This window comes from Myxine glutinosa, chromosome 6 (assembly GCF_964187855.1).
Source record: "Myxine glutinosa chromosome 6, kmMyxGlut1.1, whole genome shotgun sequence".
Taxonomy (NCBI): domain Eukaryota; kingdom Metazoa; phylum Chordata; class Myxini; order Myxiniformes; family Myxinidae; genus Myxine; species Myxine glutinosa.
Genome location: NC_136266.1, coordinates 170,929,497 through 170,948,442, shown reverse-complemented (window position 1 = coordinate 170,948,442; position 18,946 = coordinate 170,929,497). Strand labels below are relative to the sequence as shown.

General features: G+C 44.4%; 1 protein-coding gene across 1 annotated transcript in view; it reads left to right on the top strand.

Annotated features, from left to right (window-relative positions):
- Positions 1-17,525, top strand: part of LOC137414867 (SPRY domain-containing SOCS box protein 4) — a 293,071-nt gene extending 275,546 nt beyond the window's left edge. Inside the window, exon 4 of the mRNA XM_078780885.1 lies at positions 17,131-17,525. Coding sequence (XP_078637011.1) covers positions 17,131-17,258 — 128 coding nt within the window. The 3' untranslated portion in view covers positions 17,259-17,525. The remainder of the gene's footprint in view (positions 1-17,130) is intronic.
- Positions 17,526-18,946: the final 1,421 nt, after the last annotated feature.

Below are 18,946 nucleotides of genomic sequence, written 5' to 3'. Positions count from 1 at the left end.
CTCAAGGTTTTTCACTTCGCTTCAACCATTGTCACCGCATCCAGACGTTAATTTGGTGTGTGTGCGTAATGTGGCTTTTGAGTGGGAAATCTGCGGTTCGCCGATTGAGAGCCGTCAAACATCCATACCTGAAGGTGTGATTTCCCCGTCGCTTCTCAAAGACACCTTCGCCCATCTTTGGCAGTGTAACTGCCAACCCAACGGGATTCTGGTCTCGATACGACATCGTACAGACGATCACTGGAGTGGATCGACTTTGGCTTGAAGCCGGAAGCAACTTTGGCTTGAAGCTGGGAATAGAGACATTGGGAATGTTCTTCTTTTCGCTCACTTGGAGCACAGTGAGTTATATTGTACGAACCTAATGGTACCATCATAAAATATATATTGGTTGTACAATTGATTACTGTTGTTGTTGTACTGTTATTCTTGTGTGATCTTAATACAATACTTGTTTGTTGGTAACAATTGGTGTGGTTTCACCATTGATCTTTGACATACAGAATAGCACATCTTTCTGCCGTGACTCCTCTCGGGGCTCGGAGGTACACCGTGACTGGGGTTTGGGGAGGAGCACGTAACATTACCTGCACACCGAGCTCAGCTCTGTTTGCCTGCACACCAAGCTCAGCTTTGCCTGTCCGCATCTCCAGCCCAGTTCTGCCTGCCCGCACCCCCAGCTCACCTTCTCTCTCTCTCTCTCTCTCTCTCTCTCTCTCTCTCTCTCTCTCTCTCTCTCTCTCTCTCTCTGTCTCTCGCCCCCTGCTGGCCGTTCGTGTGTTGGGTGTGGCAAGATGGCGCGTGCTCGTGCTTGTGTGTTGTAGCTCCTGGCTCGTGTTGTTTTTCATCCTCTCCCCACCAACCTTTTTACCTTTCCCTTTCCTTTGTTTTTTTTTTCCTTTTGTACTCTTGTCGTGTATGTTGACCTTTTTCCTCCCTTCCTGCTTCGTTACCACCTGTCCCTCGTTTTTTTCTCCTCCTTCGAGACAGAGAGAGGGAGAGCCAGCACGGTAAGGGTTTGTTTGAACCACGTTTTTTCCTAACGTGGTTTAAACCGTGCTTTCGTTTTTAGTTACTTAATATATATATTTTTTTCTATTCTTTTTTTTTGGGATTATACAAATCTATTTGCTTTCACTTCGTTTCTCCTTTGACGATATGGCTAATAGGAGTAGCCAAAGGCCTGCCGATCGTGTTACCGATGAGGGTTTATCGCGTAAGCACGGGCTGTGCCTTGTCCCGCCGGAGGGAGTTGAAATGGATGACATTTTGCTTGCGATTGGGGATTTGATCGACGTGAGTAACATTCGTGCCGCGTCTCGTATGAATCACAAAATTGTGGTATTTGTTTCGCAAATAAGTCTGGCCGATATTGTTGTGCAGAATGGTTTGACCTTGGGAAACGATCTGTTTGTTCCTGTGTCGTCGATGGACACGCCGGCAGTTAAAGTCATTCTGAGCAATGTTCCGCCTTTCCTAGGTAACGAGGAAATCCTACACAAGCTAGGTGAGTTTGGTACTGTCGTCTCTCGAATCATTAGGGTTCCTCTACGTACGAGAAACGGCAGGTTGAAGCACGTACAATCGTTTCGACGTTTTTGTTTTGTTGTTCTAAAAGACGCAGCGAAGCAGTTGAGCACCTCCCACACCTTTAAAGTCGGCGAACATGAATATAGAATCTTCATGGCTACCGAGACCTTGATCTGCTACGGATGTGGAGCACACGGACACACTAAGCAGTATTGCCCAGACGCCAAGAAGACGTACGCTACAGCAGCTGGGTCGGCCCCCCCTGTAACTGATGCAGTGCCCCCCGTTCATGAGCCTGGTGGAGTACAGACGTCCACACCAGAAGACCAGGGTGTGGAAAGTGGTGGCGGTGTTGCTGAGGTTAGTGCAGCAGGGGTGCACCCAGTCGATGTGGACAAGAGGCTGCAACCTCAAGAGAATATGGTCTTTGAGGAGGTATTGATGAAAGGCACCGAGGCTAAGAGGAACCTAAAACGTACCTTTTTGAGCGCCGAGGTGGAAGACAAAGGTAGCAAAGTGATACTCGTACAAACAAACAGTATCTCAGACTATCCTGATGATTCTCGGCAAGCTGGGCAGGGTGGTGACGAAACAGAGGAGAGTAGGACTTCACCCCTTGCTCTTGTTGAAGAAAATCAATGCAGCAGTATTGGTTGTGATGATGGCACCATTGTCCCTTGTGACAACGAGCAGTCCCAGGGCCTGAGTGACAACGGTTGTTGCTCACATCCGGTTGAAACGACCAAGGATGATGGTCCAAGCAGACCTATAATAGGCAGCAGTGGTGGCACAGATGTGCCCCTTGTGATGCAACAAGAAGACTGCAGTGGTGATGACACAGAAGGTGTGCCTGCTCCTGACACACAACAAAGGAGTTTCAACGTTGATGTGGTTAGGGAGCTGGATGAGGAAGCTCAAAGCCTTGTGTCTGTGAATGATCATCAGGGAGAAGAACAGATGGAAGCAACAAAGGAAAACGTCATCAGTTTCCTAAACGAGACGTTTAGGCAACGCTACGTTGTGATCAAAGACCATTTTCCCGATGTGAAAACTTTCATCAGGGCTGCAAGACCCCTCCTGCAAAGAAATGACCCAATGGAAATCTCGGAGGCCCAATTTCAGCGTCTTCGGAAAGCGGTCACAAAGGCGAATAAGGAATTGCAGGCGGAGGGTGAGTTACCTTTGTAAATGGCTTTGCGAAAGATATGTATCGCATCCCTGAATATCAATGGGGGTTGTACCCCCTTACGAAAAATTCAGACAATTCAGGCGATGGAGAGGGTGAAAGCCGACATCATCCTGATACAGGAGACTCATGCTACGAACACCCTGGTTGCTGAATGGGGAAAACTTTATCGAGGGCAGTGGTGGCTGAGTGGGTTTACCACACCCAAAGCTGGTGTTGCCATCGCCTTGAGTGATAGAATCCCTGCTCGGAAGATTGTCTTTAAGGAAATTTATAAGGGACATCTGATAGCGGTGGATTTCTATTGCAACACGCAAAGGATCATCATTGTGAACGTATATGCACCGAGTGAGCCCATGGAAAGAAGAGTGTTCTTTTCCACTCTGCATGACTTTGTAAAAGGACTGGATACAACCGCTTTCATCTGTGTTGCTGGTGATTTCAATTGCACTATCAATCCTTCCGTAGACAGGACCGGTCATGAACCCCATCCAGCTTCTATGAGGATTTTGGAGAACATCATCAAAAATCAGCATTTGAAAGATGTTTGGAGGTTGCAACACCCAACTTCACGGTGCTATACGTGGTGCAGATGCCATGATGGGAGGATATCAATGGCAAGGCTAGACAGATTCTACGTGAATAAGCCAATGCTAAATGTGATGGCCACAACCCAGATACTCCCAACTGGTTTCACAGACCATTACCTGGTTTCAATGGGTTTTAATTTGCCTCTGACCTCAGGGGGTAGTGCGTATTGGTCACTTAATACCCACCTGCTGAATGATATGAGATTCAAAGAGGCTTTTCGAGCCGTGTGGGAAAGAATTCGGTCCTCCAAATTTGAACATGCTAACCTTCGACTGTGGTGGGACCTCGCAAAGGGTCAGGTCAAATCGTTCTGTCAACAATATAGTCTTTATGCCACTAAATTGAAAAATCTCTCGATTGATTCATTAAAGGCTGAAATTGCAGCCCTGGAGGAAAACATTAATACGGCTGGGAAAGACACTACAGGTGACCGGCTGCTATGGACTAAAAAGGCAATGTTGACTGAACTGGTACGGCAGCGAGCAATGGGCACCCTGGTACGCATGAGAATGAGTTATTTAACGTTGGATATGCCAAATAAGGCCTTGTTTGGTTTGGAGAACTCTGTTAAAAAATCACAACAGATTCATGGGCTACGTGCTGCTAATGGGTCAATAGTGACCTCCCAACAGGAGATTAAGTCTGTTTTGAAGGGTTTTTATACAAACTTGTACTCCCCCCAGAGCATAAGTAATGAGACCTTGCAGGAGCTGACTACCGGGCTTCCAAGACTTGAGGAAGACCAGCAACGCACATTGAACATGTCAGTTTCGGCTGCTGAACTTGAAACTGCTATGCGGAGCTTGAAGGATGGTAAAGCCTCTGGGATTGATGGTTTGCCCGGAGAGTTCTATAAGACTTTTTGGAAACTTGTGGGACCTGACCTGCTTGAGGTATTTGATGAATGCCTTCATGTTGGAGAGCTTCCCCTGTCCTGCAGAAGAGCAGTCATTTGCCTGTTGCCAAAGGCTGGGGACACTCAACTAGTCGAGAACTGGCGGCCTGTCTCATTGCTGTGTGCGGATTACAAGCTTTTGTCGAAGGCCTTAGCAAACCGTTTGGGAACTGTGATCAGCTCTATTGTGCACCCTGACCAGACCTACTGTGTACCAGGAAGGTCAATTTATGACAATATTTTTCTGATAAGGGATATTATTTCTTGTAATAAGTACTTGCGTGCCAGTTTTGGGTTGTTGTTTCTTGACCAAACAAAGGCTTTTGATCGTGTTGATCATACATATTTGTTTTCTGTTCTGGAGCGGATGGGTTTTGGCGAAACTTTCATTTCCTATGTCAAGCTGTTATACACTAACACCTTCTGCATGATGAAAGTAAACAACAGTTTATGTCCCCCTTTTCCTTTCCGTCGGGGTATCCGTCAAGGGTGTCCCCTTTCTGGACTTCTGTATATAATTGCCCTTGAACCACTCTTAGCATCCATCAGGCAGCGAATAACTCAGGATGTGGGAGCCGTTTTTGGTTCAAGATTTGTGGTCACAGCTTATGCTGATGATGTATGTGTTCTGATTAAGGGCCCAAGTAGTGTTGCTGCGGTGCAGCGTTGCTTTAAAGACTACTCTGCGGCCTCTTCCGCCGAAGTAAATTGGGGCAAGAGTGTAGCCTTATGGTGCGGTTCAGATAACCTTTCTTTAACACTGCCACCGTCACTCCCACATAATCTAGAGTGGAAAACAGATGGAGTCAAATATCTTGGTGTCTATCTTGGCAACCAGGAAGTAGAAACGAAGAACTGGGAAGGAATGATTGAACAAATTACACACCGGTTGAAACGATGGGAAGGACTGCTGCGATCTCTTTCTTATAAAGGCCGCTCTCTAGTTATAAATAACTTGATAGCAGCAAGATTATGGCATAAACTAATTGCCTTGCAGCCACCCAAGGAGTTGATACCAGCCATCCAGCGGGTCTTGGTTAATTTATTTTGGAATGGATACCACTGGCTTCGGCCGCAAATACTGTACCATCCTCGGAAGGAGGGTGGACATGGAATTGTGGAGGTGTCCACCCGGCTTATGGCTTTTCGCCTACAGTCTGTGCAACGTCTGTTGTATGCTGAAGAGCTGCCCTGGCGCTCATTTGCGTTTTTCTTGTTGCAACAAGCGGGAGGCCTGTGTTATGATAGGCACTTGTTCCTGGTGAACCTTGACCGTGTCAGCTTAGTTTCAATCCCAACTTTTTATCAGGGTTTGCTGAGAGTTTGGAAAGGTTTTGGGGTTCATCGTTGCCTTGAGGCTTATAATTGCCGGATGTTTATCCAAGAGCCTATTTTCTATAACGGGTTTTTTCCATGCATTCCTCATAGTCCGACTTTGATTAGGAAATTTACTCAAGGAGGAATTGGCAAAGTTTGTGACCTGAGGGATACATCTGGGACAAAATGGATGTCTGCTGGCAGGGTGGCGGCCATTCTTGGTTTAAGATCCGTGCGTATTGTCAGCCAAATTATACGCATCGTCAAGAGGAAGTTTAAGGAGTTAAATATTGGCTGGGAAGGTATAAACAATGTCGAGGATGTTCGGCTGTCTTTCCCTGAAATTAAGGTGCTCCCAGCTCTCCAGTCGAATGGTGAACTTGTATCTCATTTTCACTTGGTAACAAAGGCGGGTATTCACAAGCTCCTTCGAGAAAACCAAGCATCATCCTTCTCCAGAGTGGCGCGAGTGGCCTTGTGGTCCGAAAGGTTAGGGCCAGGGTCTCCTGCCACGCCACTGTGGCCTAATATGTACAAACTACCCATTTACGGGTTCCTCGCAGATATCCAGTGGAGACTAGCACATTGGGCTCTCCCTACGAACACCTTTGTTCATCACCTTGACAGCTCAGTGCCAGTAGCATGCCCCTTCTGTGTACAGAAGGAGGATCTCTTTCATGCCTATGTGAAATGCGAAAGACTAATACCTCTTTTCTTGATTCTCACACACCTTTTTGATCAGTTGTCTTTTCCTTTTACTTCACATTCTTTTATTTTTGGTGTACCTTTCAGACCCTCCTGCAAGGACTCTGGTGTTCTCCTAAACTTCTTAGTTGCTGTAGCAAAATATTCAATATAAAAATCGAGGAAAATTAAAATTGATAATGGGCATGGGTTTGATGTTGTTCCTATGTTTAAAGGGCTGGTGTCTGCAAGAATAAGGTTAGAGTTTGATTATTATGTGGCGAATGAAAATGTCAAACTCTTTGAATGCAAATGGTGTATTAATGAAGCCTTATGTGTTGTGAATGAATCGAATTTGTACTTTTCTTTTTAACATTAAGAACTGTTGTTTTTTTCTATTTTTTTCTCTCCTGTAAAAATGTAACTTGACCTGGTGTGTTTTTTTGTGAAATAAATGGTGTTGCAAATTCAATTCATTCTCTCTCTCTCTCTCTCTCTCTCTCTCTCTCTCTATCTATCTATCTATCTATCTATCTATCTATCTATCTATCTATCTATCTATCTATCTCTCTATCTATCTCTCTATCTCTCTATCTCTCTGGTTCGCGTTCTTCTTCCTGTTTAACCTCTTATGCCATATTCTCTCTATTTATCTCTCTTTGCCATATACAAATACTCTTTGCCATATACAAATACTCTTTGCCATATACAAATACTCTTTGCCATATACAAATACTCTTTGCTCTACAACTCATCCTAATTTTCATTGAAACTTCTCTGTTGAGTCCTTGTAGACATTAAAACTCAATCTACTATGTTTCACTTATTGTTTCAAAGGTCCTTATTGCTGGATGTTTATTATGAAAAACATTTAATGAAACACAGGTTATGGGAAACCATCTCCTATACAAAGTTTAAGGTTATTATACGATAATTGTCCCTTTTTCTTTCAATACAACAAAATTTGGCATGTATCGTCACTAAGTTTGGGTGCTGGAGCTCTGTCTGGTTTAAATAGTGTTATCTGAGTCAAACTCGATAGTTTCTTTTTTAAAATTTACTCTTCCATAAGGATTCATTGTCTAAATCCACTTCATTGAGTTTTTTTAGTTTACTAATAAGGATTTGATGTGGCTTGGAAACAAATAGAATTACATGTCGCATTTTATTAGATTGGGTGAACACTGAACAAGCAGCATTTTAATGTTCAAAATTAGTCCCTTTGATTGATTACATTTTTTCTTGATTAAGAAATTAGACGTGGAGGCAGTTCATGCAGGTACACCTTGACCATTTGGGAACAAGGTATTAAAATCATCTTGGAGTTCACCATGCGTCCTCATCAAGATGCTTCTAATCTCTAATCGGAGTCATGAGCTATTAAAGACCATTTATTTGGAATGTAGTTTTTTTGCTGTTTATTTTGCCAAAGATATGAGGTCATTCATTCATATTCATTCATTCATATTAATTCATTTCATTCATTCATATTCATTCATATTCATTCATTCATATTAATTCATTTTCATTCATTCATGTTCATTCATTCATACTCATTCATTCATATTCATTTATTCATTCATATTCATTCATTCATTCATATTCATTCATTTATATTCATTCATTCATACTCAACAACAACAACAACATGCATTTTAAGGCCATTTTCCCTGCTAGAGCGGGGGTTAGCCTTGCGGTCCCCATGACAATCTTCTCCATTTTGCCCTATTTTCTGCATCTCTCCTTGTTAACCCCCTTGCCCGCATTTCTTCTTCCACCATCTTTAGCCAAGTCTTTCTCGGTCTTCCCCGTCCTCTACTTCCTTCTACATTAATTTCCATCACTCTTCTCAACCAGTCACTTTCATCCTTCCTCAACACATGACCAAACCATCTCAACCTGTTCCTCTTCACAGCATCAATCACAGGCTCTATTCCCATCATCTTTCGCAATTCATCATTTGTCTTCCTCTCTCTCAACGATACTCCGCACATCCATCGAACCATTCGCATTTCCACCCTTTCCAGCCTTCGTTGCTGCTATACGTTCATTACCCATGTCTCGCTCCCATAAATCATAACACTTCTCACACATGCAGCATACACCTTTCCCTTCAGCTTCAGCGACACTCTCCTCCTCATCAGCACGCCACTTAGTTCCCGAAACTTCTTCCATGCACATCTCACTCGAGCAACCGTTGCCGAGTCTGATCCACCTTCTCCATTCAGCATGTCTCCGAGGTAGCAAAATGTTTTCACACCTTCCAGCTTCACGCCGTCTCCAAGATCCAACTCAACATTTCCTCCATCTGCAGATCCCTCTGTGCACACCTTACATTTGAATGTAGGTGCCACACTGGTAAATGACCCTCTCAGACCACTACATTTTTGATGAACCCACTCAGCGCACATTGTACATTGAATGGAGTTCACCCCGACACCCTTCCTGCACACAGCACACGGCCACTTCCCAGTTCTTTCCACCTCACCACATGCTTTACCACTTGCCATCACCTTCGTCTTTCCGATATTCACCTTCAGACCTTTTGTCTCCATACATTCCTTCCACTTGTTCATCTTTTCCTTCAGTCCATCCATACTTTCCACAATCAACACCAGATCATCTGCATACAACAACTCCCACGGTAAACCCTCCTTTACGTTCTGAGCCAGCACCTCCATCACAGCTACAAATAGTAGTGGACTTAGTACCGACCCCTGATGCACTCCCACCTTCACCTCAAAGTCACCACTGTTCCTGTCCTTCGTCCTTACAGCTGTGCGCGCTCTTTTGTACATTGCCATCACTACTGTGATCAACCATTCCTCCACTCCTAACTTCCTCAATGCCCATGTCAATTCTTTGCGTGGAACCCTATCGAATGCTTTCTCCGGATCAACAAACCCAAAAAACAACTTCTTCCTCTTCTCCATGTACCTCTCCTGCAACTGCCTCACAATGAAAAGCACATCTATCGTTCCTCTTCCTGGCATAAATCCAAACTGCATTTCGTCGATCTTCACTTTCTTCCTTATCCTCCTCTCCAACACCCTTTCCAATACCTTCATTCCATGCTCCAATAACTTTATCGCTCAGTACGAGCCACACTCCAGAGGGTCACCTTTCCCCTTGTATAGAGGGACGAGGGTACGCAGTTCCCAATCCATTGGAATGCGGCCTTCTTTCACCACCAGATTACAGATCTCTGTCATTCTCTTCACACCCCAACTTCCTGCTGCCTTCAACATATCTCCCACAACTCCCGTCAGCCCTCCCGCTTTTCCACTCTTCATTGCTTTTATCGCTTCCTCAACTTCCTTCTCAGTTATATTCTCTGCCGGTCCTAAAACTGGGTTACTCTCTATGTTGCCATGCCATTCATTCTCTGTATTCAACAGCATTTCCATATATATTTTCCATCTTCCTTTAATTCCATCTGGGTCGACAACGATTTGTCCCACTTCATCCTTCAAGCAACTCACCCCCATCACATCACACCTCTCTTTCGATATGTGCTTTGCAATCCTGAATACTGCTTTCTGACCCTCTTCCGAATCCAAGCGTTCTCCGAACATTTTCCTACATGCCTCCTGTGCCTTTGCTACCTCTTTCTTTGCAGCCTTCCTGGCTGCCTTATAACTTTCATGCTCTGCTGTTTCTGCTCCCGTACCCTTCGCCTTCTGCCACTCCTTGAACTTCTTCCTCTTCTCGTCAATCCTCTTTCCAACTTCATCATCCCACCACCATGTTTCCGAGTGCCTCGGTGGTCCTTTTGTCCATCCACATACCTCACCAACGGCTCCCAACAGACTAGCTTTCATTGACATCCAACCACTTTCAAGCTCAACCACATCATCGTCTACCCTACTCAGCCTCTCTTTTAATGCCTCCCTTACTGTCACCTCTTTCAACCTCCACACCTTCATTCTCGGTTGGTACTTCACCCGCCGCGCTCTCCTCGCACCTTTCACCGTTATGTCGCAGACAACCAAGTGGTGCTGTGAAACAGCCTCCTCCCCCGGGATCACCTTTGTGTCCCGGAGGTGCCCCCTATCTCGCCTACGCACCATCAGGTAGTCAACGGTTGTCGTCGCCCCACCTGACGTGTATGTAACAAGCTTATTATCCTCTTTCTGGAACTGAGTATTACAAATCAACAAATCAGCTCCATCAGCAAACTCCAAAATCCTTTTACCTTCTCCATTTCTCACACCATATCCGTAACCCCCATGAACTCCCTCAAAACCATCCATACTCCTTCCCACATGTCCATTCAGGTCTCCTCCAACCACAACAACTTCCTCATCTTTCACGTTTTCCATCAGCTTCTCTATCGCACACCAGAACTTGTCCTTCTCTTCATCGCTCCGACCAACCTGTGGAGCATATCCCGAGATGACGTTCACGAAGAGCTTTCCAATCATCATTTTCACCATCATCAACCTATCACTCCCTCTAGTCACACTCACCACACTGTCTACAAACTCCTCAGAAAACAGGACACCAACACCATTCACGCCCTCCAAGCACCCTTGCCACACAAACTTGTATTTCTGTCCCTGCCTACCCTTCACCATTCTCACACCACTTCCCTTCCATCTCGTCTCTTGCACACAACATATGTCCACTCTTCTTCTGACCAATACTTCCACCACTTCTCCTGATCTCCCTGTCATTGTCCCTACATTCCATGTCCCAAACCTCAGAAACCGATCTCCACTTCGGGCTGCACCCTGCCCATATGTAGTTGTAATTGTTATGGTTCTCTTTTTGAGGCAATGTTTTTTTTTATGGCCGGATGCCCTTCCTGACGCCAACCCTCTTAGTCATCTCTTACGACACGCAGGGATACGGTGTACCTATTCTGACCAGGGTACACACTGGGAAACGTTTAAAACATGGAAATTCTGGGGGGGGGGGGGGGGGCGGCATGCATCACGGCTGCGGTTTAAACATATTCCAACAATATCCAAACAGAACCATGAAAACCATGAAAAACAATCTGGGAAAAGTCTCCAAGCGAGAACGTGGATTTGAGAAAGAAGGGGCAGAGGCGGAAGAAAAACGAGATACAGGGGGCGGGGCACAAGCCGAGACGAGGAGGAGAGCGAACAAGCACGTGTCCGGGAGGAGAGAAAGAATCGATATGGAATTCTTTGTCTAGGGAGGTGAGGTGAGGGGGAGAAAATAAAATAAAAGAAACAAGCAATACAGCGAAGGAAATAACCCAAACCGACAAAACACCGACGGGGGGAGGGAAGCCCCAAGTTACCAGGCCGCGCACGAGGTACGACTCAGAAAACGATTAACTACACACAAGTTTGTACGAATTACAAACCAATACCAACAGAAACACACTCATTCATTCATTCATTCATATTCATTCATTCATATTCCTTCATTCATTCATTCATATGAGGCAGAAACATAATTATTCGTATATTTAATGGTAAGGTTTGAAATATTTACCTCCGTCATCGAACATGGACGGAGACATAAGTGATGTTTTCACCCCTGTTTGTCTGTTTGTCTTTGAGCATGATATCTCGAAAAGGTATAGATGGATTTTGATGAAACATGGTGGACAGATTGGGTATGTGACAACGACGAAGTGCTTCGATTTTGGTGAAGATCCAGATCAGGATACTAGAATGTTTGAGGTGATTCTTCACCAATGGGAGATAGGGCCAAAAACGATACATATCACGATATTTCAAAAAGTTGTGGACGGATGATTTTGATTAAATGTGATTCTGTATGTGATTTTCTGGTCTACTCTGGGATACAAACTGTTCACCTGGCGGAGGTATGCTCTACTGAGGGCCGTTCTTGTTGTTTGATGAGGTTGGATGTTTCTAAATATTCATTATCTGTGAAATGAGATTATATTCCCATTAACATAGAAGATTTCAGTTGTTCTGATAAAAAAATCTGTGTGCGCGACCTTGGGGATGCTCACCTGAGATGGTAACTGATCTTGGTAAGTAACGCCAACCTAACATCACCCCAGACCTTTTCGTCTCCATATCGTTTGCAGGAACAGAAATGGTTGAACCTGCAGGGCAAACAAGACATCATTTGTTGTGGCTTTCACACCCAGACGGCCTCGCCCGTGTGCCGCCGACAGGGGGTCGTGTGTGCGGGTTCGGACGGTACGGCGAGGGCACGGGGAGGGCACGGGGCAGCTTCTGCCCCCGAGACGGAGACGGGAATCCCCGGAATCCGGCGTTCGTTTACCGTGCACAGGGAGTCCATTGTCGCGCACCTTTTTGGCGCCACCTGCACGCTCCAGTGGTGGCGTGATCGGTGCGTGCGGGGAAGAATGTGCCTGCTGTACCTCTTGCGCGTGACGCCACGGTTACCTTCTCTCTAGCTGAAGGTGCCACGTTGGCCTCATCAGGACCATTACTGGAAAGCACAATATTCGGAGGGAAGCGGTTAATGGAACTATTACTGGAGCCACAACTCGATCGCCATTCATCACGATCATATTCTCTGATACATCCCAGCGCTCGAGGGACGTGCTCGACGTACACAGTAAATGTTTGTTCGTACGTCGTGCCGAACCCAGCACACTTTCTTTGCGCAACTTAGGGGCAACGCAAGCACAAAATGAAGCAACATCAATGTCCTTGAGATTTCTTTATGTCATCCTGATTTCGCGTGCAGCAACTGCGTCGGATGTAAATGATGCTGTTTAGGGAGTTTCTTGACGCCTTCCTTCCCCAAGCTCTGTGACTTTTGGTAACGCTTGGCCTGATCCCAACCCAGAGCCTGCGCTGGGTATGTGGGTGGCCCCCTGCAAACCTCATGTGGGGGGATCCCCTGCAAACCTCAAGTGGGTGGCCCCCTGCAAACCTCATGTCGGGGGATCCCCTGCAAACCTCAAGTGGGTGGCCCCCTGCAAACCTCATGTCGGGGGATCCCCTGAAAACCTCATGTGTGGGGATCCCCTGCAAACCTCATGTGGGGGGGGGGGGAGGGGGGGGGAGGGGGGGATCCCCTGCAAACCTCATGTGGGGGGATCCCCTGCAAACCTCATGTCGGGGGATCTCCTGAAAACCTCATGTGTGGGGATCCCCTGCAAACCTCATGTGGGGGGATCCCCTGCAAACCTCATGTGGGAGGATTCCCTGCAAACCTCATGTGTGGGGATCCCCTGCAAACCTCATGTGGGGGGATCCCCTGCAAACCTCATGTGGGAGGATTCCCTGCAAACCTCATGTGGGGGGATCCCCTGCAAACCTCATGTGGGGGGGATCCCCTGCAAACCTCATGTCCGGGGAGCCCCTGCAAACCTCATGTGGGGGGGGGGATCCCCTGCAAACCTCATGTCCGGGGATCCCTTGCAAACCTCATGTCGGGGGATCCCTTGCAAACCTCATGTCGGGGGATTCCTTGCAAACCTCATGTGGGGGGGATCCCCTGCAAAACCTCATGTGGCCACGAAAGGTCCGGTTTTCGTGTGTTTCATTGTATTTTTCAACCTCTTTGAGATTTACACGTAGGTATGCCATGTGGTTGTGAAGTGCAAATGATGCCTTTGATTAAATCCATCAGTGAAGCGATTGTGAGCCGGTAGATATGCATGACTCGTGTTATTGGAAACGTCTATGTTACACAACTGGACTTTCAAGATGCTTTAGCCGATGTGGGAGGCCCCTATTTGTGGGAGGTGTGTGTGTGTGTGTGTGTGTGTGTGTGTGTGTGTGTGTGTGTGTTTGTTTGTGTGTGTATGTGTGCGTGAGTATATATATATGTGTGTGTGTGTATATGTGTGATTTTTGTGTACACTGCTCTTTTGTGAGCTTTAAACCATGGAAACAAAGATATGTTAAACACCAAAGTGACAGTTTTATAGCTGGGTCTAGATTCAAAACCCAGGCTAGACAGCTTAGACGCGTGTTTGTGTGTACCTCCAACCATCCGGCAGCCCTTTGGGGGTTCTTTACCGCATGGTTACCTTTTTACATCCTTAAAACAAACATTTATGAACATTACAGCCACGCAGCAAGGCCTCACACGTAACACTCGCTTTGTTTTTACTGAACGCATTCCATCTCCTTCATTCGGTCAGCATATTTACCTGCACCAGCGAAGGTAGACGTAGGTTGTGTTTTCACCCCTGTCTGTCTGTTTGGTGTGAACAGGATGTCAAAAAGTAAAATATTATGGACGAATTCAGACAAAACTTGGTGGACAAGTTGTGTGTCACTTGGACGAATCAAATCGATTTTGGAAAAAATCCAAATACGGATCCCCTATTTTTTGGTCATGGTGTACACGTTGGTCAAGGTGTGAGTCAATCAGGAGTTCGGCCAGCAGGTAGCATCCCTCTTGAGATTTGGACGGGAATTTTCAATTTGCTCCGTGAACCGGCGACAAATCGCCGACTTTTTGTCGAAAGAAACCGTGGGTTCTTTGGCATCCACAAATTAATCCCGGCAGATGAGATGCCCAGCTTAACGCCCATCTGAGGGCAACACACACATTGATGAATCTACCCTGCCCATGGAACACCGAGATTATATTTTATAGCTGGGTCGGGATTCGAACCCAGGCTAGATAGCTAAGACATGAGTCATAGATTGCTAAGAAATACCCAGATGTAAGATAGATAGATGATAACTAAAAAATACCCAGATGCAAGATAGATAGATGATAGCTAGGAAATACCTTTTAAATACCTTAGAAGTATTAGAAGTACCTTAGATGATAGCTAAAAAATACCCAGATGTAAGATAGATAGATGATAGCTAGGAAATACCTTTTAAATACCTTAGAAGTATTAGAAGTACCTTAGATGATAGCTAAAAAATACCCAGATGCAAGATAGATAGATGATAGCTAGGAAATACCTTTTAAATACCTTAGAAGTATTAGAAGTACCTTAGATGATAACTAAAAAATACCCAGATGCAAGATAGATAGATGATAGCTAGGAAATACCTTTTAAATACCTTAGAAGTATTAGAAGTACCTTAGATGATAGCTAAAAAATACCCAGATGCAAGATAGATAGATGATAGCTAGGAAATACCTTTTAAATACCTTAGAAGTATTAGAAGTACCTTAGATGATAGCTAAAAAATACCCAGATGCAAGATAGATAGATGATAGCTAGGAAATACCTTTTAAATACCTTAGAAGTATTAGAAGTACCTTAGATGATAGCTAAGAAATACCCAGATGTAAGATAGATAGATGATAACTAAGAAATACCCAGATGTAAGATAGATAGATGATAGCTAAAAAATACCCAGATGTAAGATAGATAGATGATAACTAAGAAATACCCAGATGTAAGATAGATAGATGATAGCTAAGAAATACCCAGATGTAAGATAGATAGATGATAACTAAGAAATACCCAGATGTAAGATAGATAGATGATAGCTAAAAAATACCCAGATGTAAGGTAGATAGATGATAGCTAAAAAAATACCCAGATGTAAGATAGATAGATGATAGCTAAAAAAATACCCAGATGTAAGATAGATAGATGATAGCTAAAAAATACCCAGATGTAAGATAGATAGATGATAGCTAAAAAAATACCCAGATGTAAGATAGATAGATGATAGCTAAAAAAATACCCAGATGTAAGATAGATAGATGATAGCTAAAAAAATACCCAGATGTAAGATAGATAGATGATAGCTAAAAAAATACCCAGATGTAAGATAGATAGATGATAGCTAAAAAATACGCAGATGTAAGATAGATAGATGATAGCTAAAAAAATACCCAGATGTAAGATAGATAGATGATAGCTAAAAAATACCCAGATGTAAGATAGATAGATGATAGCTAAAAAAATACCCAGATGTAAGATAGATAGATGATAGCTAAAAAAATACCCAGATGTAAGATAGATAGATGATAGCTAAAAAATACCCAGATGTAAGATAGATAGATGATAGCTAAAAAAATACCCAGATGTAAGATAGATAGATGATAGCTAAAAAATACCCAGATGTAAGATAGATAGATGATAGCTAAAAAATACGCAGATGTAAGATAGATAGATGATAGCTAAAAAAATACCCAGATGTAAGATAGATAGATGATAGCTAAAAAAATACCCAGATGTAAGATAGATAGATGATAGCTAAAAAATACCCAGATGTAAGATAGATAGATGATAGCTAAAAAAATACCCAGATGTAAGATAGATAGATGATAGCTAAAAAATACCCAGATGTAAGAAAGATAGATGATAGCTAAAAAAAATACCTCTAGGCCATCCTGCCAGCCCAGGACCACATTATATATGAAGTATGGAGTGGAGGGAAAACAAGAGGACCAATTGCCATGGGCCTTTCCATCTAATTCGACCAATGGCGCAGTAAGCCTCCTTTCGCTGCGGCTTTTGGCAGCAAACGCACGATTTCCATCGCTAATGGAATCCCAGGTCCCTCACGTGCCCATTTAGACATTTATTGCTCGTTTTTCCCTGAACGTGTTTATAATGCAAAGACATTCAAGGTGGCTCATGAAGTTCTGGACAGAAACAACTCGGGTTTCAAGAACACGTAAGGGCCTACCCTAATAATCAGCCAAATTCTGTTCTATGACATTTCTGCATCTAGTAAAAGTGAATCAACACACATTTTTACATTTTAGTTCTATCTAAAATAGAGCAACATTGCTAGTTTACAGCAGCTATCTTGGAAGTTTTCTGTTGTCCTCGGACAGAAACAACCAGGGTTTCAAGAACACATAATGGCCTACCCTGATAATCAGCCAAATTCTGTTCTATGGCATTTCTGCATCTAGTAAAAGTGAATCAACGCACATTTTTACATTTTAGTTCTATCTAAAATAGAGCAACATTGCTAGTTTACAGCAGCCATCTTGGAAGTTTTCAGTTTTCTGATAAACAATAACATCACTGATCTTTTTCCCCTCTCACTGTCCCTGGCAGCCGAACCTCTCCCTCTAATGGACCTCTGCCGCCGCTCGGTCCGCCAAGCGCTGGGTCGTGACCGCCTCCATGAAATAGACTCACTGCCACTACCTGCGACGCTAAAAAACTACCTCCTCTACCACTGAACGTTGCAGATCAACATTGTTACTTTGCAACGGTTCTGCCTTCTCCGCCATGCACGACTCATAGCTTCTCCATCGAAGAAGATCACTGGAGCACTTCAACTGCAGCCATTGAGGAACCAAGACTATGGCGTAATGCTGTTCTGCTTTACAGGTCAAAGTTGAGGTAATTTTTGAAAATGTGTCAAATCTTTGCATGAGTCTTGAGACAAGCAGGAAAAACTAGGCCCAGGCATACAGAACAAATGAAATAAAAGTCTTATAATTGAAGGAGATTGCCAGTGTGTATTTGAAGGGCTGAACTCGGCTAGGTACCAAAATGACTCCCATGGTTTGGCGTTTTTTTTCCTTCAAATTGAACCGAGAAGCTATATCGAGCAGGATGCAGATGGTAAAAGGAGCAGGGAGTGAATGAGATTGGGACGGGAGCCAAGGATGACATTACGCCCTCAATCCGGCGACAGGTTTGGAAGCGTTTTCCGTGAGCTTCACACAGCTGAGAAAGCAGTAACACCATTTCCCCTGCTGTTTGGAGCGCAGAATCTGTCGGGCCTTCCAAGGTTACAGACCTCGTTTTTGCAAACCTCATAAGCTGTATTAGTTCAAAATCCCCCCAAACACGGGCAACAAGGGAAAGGGGCCGTCGCTGTCCAAGGGCTTTCCCTTTTTCAGCCCATCCATCTTGGCCTCCTGTAATTTCTCCTGCTTAGTTCCTGTGGTGGCTTTCTCCTCGTCAGTTGGAACTTTATGGATCGTTGCCAACGATGCACTCCAGAGCGCTCGTGTGGCCACGTGATCGTCATCTGTTGTTTTCATAGGCTGAAACGGGCAAGGTGGTAGAGGCGGAAGTGGGGGATGCTGCTTGTGTGTCACTTCCAGAAAGGGGAAACCCCTTTGCTTTCCACGAAATGGCGAGGACGTATTTGCAAATCATAACAGATTTTATTTATTTTGTTTTGGAAATATGGCGTCGTACTGCTGTATATTATGTTGTTGTTCCTTTTAGTCACTTCAAAATGCAGGTGTGTTGTGCATGACGGTCCGAAAAATCTATTCCCAGCAGTCTGGTTGTTTGTAAGTTACCCCCTGTAAGTTACTCGACTCAAGTGTTTCCCCAAATATCTGAAAAGGTGCGTTTGTGAGAATGCCAAAATATCCGCATTGAAGCTAACTGTTGCTTCTCAATATCTGCTTGGACCACCACAAATGATCAGGAAGTTAACGTAGAATTCTATTTACTTTTACCCACAACCACTCCCCTGGTATCAGTGAAAGTCCAAAGCAAAACATTTACAATTGCGGAGTTGGCTTTGGTTGCATCCAGTTTCCCTCATAAACGGATAGAAGAATTCTCTTCGAAAGTTGCAGTTTCCAAAGTACCAGATAGGTGCTCCACACAATATCGTGTGTTGTCTGGCGCTTGTCCAACGCTTCAAAAAGGAAAAAAAAATCCCATATTCTCCGAGAAGGAAAAGACTTGGGGGCAATGTCGGATGGAAGGCCCATGAAACACCAGCTTGGGGCATTGGAAGTCAATCTCCTTCCAGGATATTTCAAGGAAGAGAAGTCTTCAGAAAATGTGTTCGACCTCTTGTGCTTGGACAAGTACTTTCAGATCGTGGAAACCTTGCAGGAAGATTTCAGGTGGAGTTTCGAGGATTTCAGATCCCTTGAGCAAGCTGCTGCCATTT